Source organism: Procambarus clarkii, chromosome 63 (genome assembly GCF_040958095.1).
Source record: "Procambarus clarkii isolate CNS0578487 chromosome 63, FALCON_Pclarkii_2.0, whole genome shotgun sequence".
NCBI lineage: Eukaryota > Metazoa > Arthropoda > Malacostraca > Decapoda > Cambaridae > Procambarus > Procambarus clarkii.
In genome coordinates, this window is record NC_091212.1 from 28,254,909 (window position 1) to 28,261,748 (window position 6,840).

The 6,840-nt window shown below is 46.6% G+C and overlaps 1 protein-coding gene across 1 annotated transcript; it reads left to right on the forward strand.

Annotated features, from left to right (window-relative positions):
* Positions 1 to 3,942: 3,942 nt before the first annotated feature.
* Positions 3,943 to 5,190, forward strand: LOC138354582 (spermatogenesis-associated protein 31H1-like). Its single transcript, XM_069308955.1, has one exon. It carries the CDS (start codon positions 3,943 to 3,945, stop codon positions 5,188 to 5,190), a length of 1,248 nt encoding a protein of 415 aa, XP_069165056.1.
* The last annotated feature ends 1,650 nt before the right edge of the window (positions 5,191 to 6,840 follow it).

The window sequence follows — 6,840 nt, forward strand, 5'->3', positions numbered from 1 at the left end:
CATCAGTGCGAATCAAGAGAGCAGAAGAATTAGGAGTCCCAGCAACAGCTGGGGGGGGGGGAAGAGAAAGGAATAGCCACGAAAACAACCAGGACGAGCACCAAGCATCGGCTCCTGGAGACAGACACAAAGTTGCGAAAACCGCGAAATCAGAAGTTGGAGTTTGAGGAAATTGGCGTAATCACCTCGAACGTTCCATTGAAGAGACACAAGAAAGATTCACGGGGGCTTCAAGATCCATTTCCCTTATGTCTGAATCGTTCAGAGTGAATACTAGGTCGAGTCTTGCTGGTTCATCATTGCCTCTCATTCTCGTGGGACCATTGACATGCTGACTTAAAAAGTTTCTAGTCGTCACCTCTACCAGTTTTGCTCTCCATGTTTTCTTACCTCCATGTGGTTCCCTGTTTTCACAGAGAATCCTTCCGTGATTAAAGTCCCCCATGATGAGCAGATGGGATCGATTTCTACAGGCAGCAGCGGCTGCTCTCTCAATGATAGTGTTAACTGCCATGTTGTTTCTGTCATACTCTTGCCTGGGTCTTCTGTCATTTGGTGGTGGGTTATATATCACTGCTACTACTACTCTTGGTCCTCCCATCGTCATGGTGCCAGTTATGAAGTCTCTGAACCCTTCGCAGCCTGAAATAACCATCTCTTCGAAACTCCATTCCTTTCTCATCAGGGTTCGGCCCGCCTGTGGTCCGGGTTCGATTCCCGGACCAGGAAGAAACAAATGGACAAAGTTTCTTGCACCCTGAATGCCCCTTGTTACTTAGCAGTAAATAGGTACCTGGGAGTTAGACAGCTGTTACGAAGCTTCTTCCTGGGGATGTGTGTGTGAGTGGGGAAAAAATGAGTTAGTAGTTGGTAACAGTTGATTGACAGTTGAGAGGCGGGGCGAAAGAGCAGAGCTCAACCCCCGCAAGCACAACTAGGTGAATACAACTAGGTGAATACAACTAGGTGAATACACACACACACACACTCACACATTTGTCAGAGTGGTTGACAAATGGAATGCATTAGTCAGTGATGTGGTGGAGGCTGACTCCATACATAGTTTCAAGTGTAGATATGATAGAGCCCAATAGGCTCAGGAACCTGTACACCAGTTGATTGACAGTTGAGAGGCGGGACCCAGGAACCAGAGCTCTACCCCCGCAAGCGCAAATAGGTGAGTACACACACACACACACACACACACACACACACACACACACACACACACACACACACACACACACACACACACACACACACACACACATACACACACACACACACACACACACACACACACACACATACACACACACACACACACACACACACACACACACACACACACACACACACACATACAGAAAGAAATTAGAGGAAAACAGTCCAAAATATGATGGACCTAGTCATAAAGAAATGCCAGGAGGCTGAAGAGAGATTTATACCAAGAGTAAAGGGAAAAAAATAAGAGGGAATATAATAACCCATGGTTTAATAAACAGTGTCAGGAAGCAAAAATGGCCAGCAGGCGGAAGTGGAAGAAGTAGGGAAGACAGAGGACAACAGGATCAGATGCAACAGAGCTAGGAACGATTACATTAACATAAGAAGAGCATCGGAAAGGGACTATGAGAACGGTATTGCGATCAAAGCAAAAAAAAACTAAATTATTACACAACCATATAAGAAGAAAAATGTCGGTGAACGACCAAGTGACAAGACTAAGGAAAACAAAGAGGGCAAATACAGAAAGTGACAAGGAAATCTGCGAGGCACTGAATGCCAGGTTTCCATGGAGTGTTCACAACCGAGCATGAGTGGCCCCCATTGTTAGAAGAGATTACCATAGATGAAAAACTATCAGATATAGAGGTGACAGCAGAGGAGGTAATGAAACAGTTGACAACACTGGATGCAACTAAAGCGGTTGGACGAAAGTATCACCGTGGATACTAAGAGAGGCAGTGCAGGCCCTCAGCGTGCCTCTGGCAAGGATCTTAAATGAATCACTTATGTCGGGAGAATTGCCCAATTGCTGGAAGAGGGCAAATGTTGTACCAATTTTCAAGAAAGGTGATAGGGAGGAGGCACTTAACTATAGACCTGTATCACTGACAAGCATCCTCTGTAAAATACTTGAAAGAATAATTAGGCTGAGACTGGTAGCACAACTGGAGAACGTTAGGTTTGTGAACAAACATCAACATGGGTTCTGGAAAGGGAAATCGTGCCTAACGAACCTTTTGGAATTCTATGATAAAATAACTAGGATAAGACAGGACAGGGAAGGTTGGGCAGACTGCATATTTCTGGACTGCCGAAAAGCCTTTGATACACATGAGACTGCTGTTCAAACTCGAGAGGCGGCGGGGGTGGGAGGAAAGGCCCAAGCATGGATAAGGAACTACCTAACAGGAAGGAGTCAAAGAGTTACGGTAAGGGGCGAGAAGTCGGACTGGCGAACAGTTACGAGTGGAGTACCATAGGATCGGTGCTGGGACCAATTCTATTTCAATATATGTTAACGACATGTTTACAGGAATAGAGTCCTACATGTCGATGTTCGCGGATGACGCAAAGTTGTTGATAAGAGTTGTAACAGATAAGGATTGTAGGATCTTCCAAGAGGACTTGAACAGGTTGCAGAGATGGTCAGAGAAATGGCTACTGGAGTTCAACACGAGCAAATGTAATGTTATGGAAATGGGACTAGGTGATAGGAGACCAAAGGGACAGTACACAATGAAGGGGAACTGCCTACCTGTAACGACGCGAGAAAGAGACCTGGGCGTGGACGTAACACCTAATCTATCTCCTGAGGCATATATAAATAGGATAACGACAGCAGCGTACTCTACACTGGCAAAAGTTAGAACATCATTCAGAAACCTAAGTAATGAGGTATTTAGGGCGCTTTACACTGCCAACGTGAGGCCAGTCTTAGAGTATGCCGCCTCATCATGGAGTCCCCACCTGAAGAAGCATATAAGGAAACTGGAAAAGGTTCAGAAGTTTGCAAAAAGACTCGTCCCAGAGCTACGAGGTATTTGGTATGAAGAGCGATTGAAAGAACCGTGTCTTACGACACTAGAAAAAAGAAGGGAGAGGGGGGATATCATAGGAACGTATAAAATACTCAGGGGGATTGACAGAGTGGACATAGACGAAATGTTCACACGGAATAGTAACAGAACGAGGGGACATGGGTGGAAGCTGGAAACTTAGATGAGTCACAGAGATGTTAGGAAGTTTTCTTTGAGCGTGAGAGTAGTGAAAAAATGGAATGCACTTAAGGAACAGGTTGTGGAAGCAAATACAATTCATAAATTTAAAGCTAGGTATGATAGGGAAATAGGACCGGAGTTATTGCTGTAAACAACCGATGCTCGAAAGGCGGGATCCAAGAGTCAATGCTCGATCCTACAGACACAAATAGGTGAGTACACACACACACACACACACGCACATAGGGCTATTAGGGGACACAGGTGGAAACTGAGTGCCCAAATGAGCCACAGAGATATTAGAAAGAACTTTTTTAGTGTCAGAGTGGTTGACAAATGGAATGCATTAGGAAGCAATGTGGTGGAGGCTGACTCCATACACAGTTTCAAGTGTAGATATGATAGAGCCCAATAGGCTCAGGAACCTGTACACCTGTTGATTGACAGTTGAGAGGCGGGACCAAAGAGCCAGAGCTCAACCCCCGCAAGCACAACTAGGTGAGTACACACACACACACACACACACACACACACACACACACACACACACACACACACACACACACACACACAACAATGAAGAGAGAAACACTTGGGAAATCACACTTAAGTGCTTCAAGAAGGATGAAATCTTTAAGAGAGGGATAAACAGCATCTTGGCTCCGTCCATAACCGTCACCTGAGCGACCCGCCCGGCCCGCCACAACTCCCTCAAATGACCTCCAACAACACATGGAGGAAACTTTACCACCTCTGTAATGACAAGCATCGCGATCTCTGCAACAAGGAGCATCGCCAGCTCTGCAACAAGGAGCATCGCGATCTCTGCAACAAGGAGCATCGCGATCTCTGCAACAAGGAGCATCGCCAGCTCTGCAACAAGGAGCATCGCCAGCTCTGCAACAAGGAGCATCGCGATCTCTGCAACAAGGAGCATCGCCAGCTCTGCAACAAGGAGCATCGCCAGCTCTGCAACAAGGAGCATCGCCAGCTCTGCAACAAGGAGCATCGCCAGCTCTGCAACAAGGAGCATCGCGATCTCTGCAACAAGGAGCATCGCGATCTCTGCAACAAGGAGAATCGCGATCTCTGCAACAAGGAGAATCGCGATCTCTGCAACAAGGAGCATCGCCAGCTCTGCAACAAGGAGCATCGCCAGCTCTGCAACAAGGAGCATCGCCAGCTCTGCAACAAGGAGCATCACAAGCTCTGCAACAAGGAGCATCGCGATCTCTGCAACAAGGAGCATCGCGATCTCTGCAACAAGGATCATCGCGATCTCTGCAACAAGGAGCATCGCCAGCTCTGCAACAAGGAGCATCGCGATCTCTGCAACAAGGAGCATCGCGATCTCTGCAACAAGGAGCATCACAAGCTCTGCAACAAGGAGCATCGCCAGCTCTGCAACAAGGAGCATCGCCAGCTCTGCAACAAGGAGCATCGCGATCTCTGCAACAAGGAGCATCGCGATCTCTGCAACAAGGAGCATCGCGATCTCTGCAACAAGGAGCATCGCGATCTCTGCAACAAGGAGCATCGCCAGCTCTGCAACAAGGAGCATCGCCAGCTCTGCAACAAGGAGCATCGCCAGCTCTGCAACAAGGAGCATCGCCAGCTCTGCAACAAGGAGCATCGCCAGCTCTGCAACAAGGAGCATCGCCAGCTCTCCAACAAGGAGCATCGCCAGCTCTGCAACAAGGAGCATCGCCAGCTCTGCAACAAGGAGCATCGCCAGCTCTGCAACAAGGAGCATCGCCAGCTCTGCAACAAGGAGCATCGCCAGCTCTGCAACAAGGAGCATCGCCAGCTCTGCAACAAGGAGCATCGCCAGCTCTGCAACAAGGAGCATCGCCAGCTCTGCAACAAGGAGCATCGCCAGCTCTGCAACAAGGAGCATCGCGAGCTTGTTGCAAAGGCTTGTTTGCATTTGTGTTCCTCACGTGTGCCCCAAAGAATGAGGTGATTTGATAAAATGCTATGCCCAAGATTACCATCCGAGTGCCGGCGGGGAAGTGGTTCAAATAGCTTCGGCTATCACTTCCTTTTGTCCGGTCGTGATGGTCAAGCGGATTAAGGCGTCCCTGTACATACCAGTTGCGTTGCTCCTGGCAGTATGGTTTTGAGTCACTTCTGGGGTGTGAGTTTTCAGTTGTATATAGTCCTGGGGACCATTCAGGCTTGTTTGCATATATATATATATATATATATATATATATATATATATATATATATATATATATATATATATATATATATATATATATATATGTTGTACCTAGTAGGCAGAACGTCGTATTCGGCCTACTATTCAAGGCCCGATTTGCCTAATAAGCCAAGTTCTCCTGAATTAATATATTTTCTCTAATTTTTTTATTATGAAATGATAAAGCTACCCATTTCATTATGTATGAGGTCAATTATATTTTATTGGAGTTAAAATTAACGTAGATATATGACCGAACCTAACCAACCCTACCTAACCTAACCTAACCTATCTTTATAGGTTAGGTTAGGTTAGGTAACCGAAAAAGTTAGGTTACGTTAGGTTAGGTAGGTTAGGTAGTCGAAAAACAATTATTTTATGAAAACTTGGCTTATTAGGCAAATTGGGCCTTGCATAGTAGGCTGAGAAGTGCGTTCTGGCTACTAGGTACGACATATATATATATATATATATATATATATATATATATATATATATATATATATATATATATATATATATATATATATATATATATATATGTATATGAGAAAGTGCTAAGAGAGCATGACTATATAGCAATAGGAAGAGATACGAGGACAGGATAAGAGCAGGTGTTATGAGGACTGAATGTTGGAGTGATGCCCAACTACTTGCACCATCGAGAATCGACCGCCGACCCTGTTAGAAGCGCGTCCATCGTTGTACCATCCACAGACAAATGTTTTGTAAGCCGCTGACAATCCAAAAACAATGCTCTTTTAAAGCTCACATAATTTCTACACACAACTAGACCACCATCAGAGATATCCCTGACAGCAACATCAGAATACTCGCCAGATAGGGCCACAAAAGATTAGACCAAAGCACTTCACATCAAGGAACGTTATACACTTTCAACATCCACCTTACACCTAAGTACGTCGTACCATCTCCGTACAGGCATTTCTAACATGCGGCCTGCATACACGCATACCTGCGACCTGCATGCAAGCACACCTGCGGCCCACATACAAGCACACCTGTGACCCGCATGCAAGCACCCCAAGTAGGGAGCCGGTCGGCCGAGCGGACAGCACGCTGGACTTGTGATCCTGTGGTCCTGGGTTCGATCCCAGGCGCCGGCGAGAAACATTGGGCAGAGTTTCTTTCACCCTATGCCCCTGTTACCTAGCAGTAAAATAGGTACCTGGGTGTTAGTCAGCTGTCACGGGCTGCTTCCTAGGGGTGGAGGCCTGGTCGAGGACCGGGCCGCGGGGACACTAAAAAGCCCCGAAATCATCTTAAGATATAACCCCTGTGACCCGCATGCAAGCACCCTTGGGACCCGCATGCAAGCACCCTTGGGACCCGCATGCAAGCACCCTTGTGGCCCGCATGCAAGCACCCCTGTGGCCAACATGCAAGCAC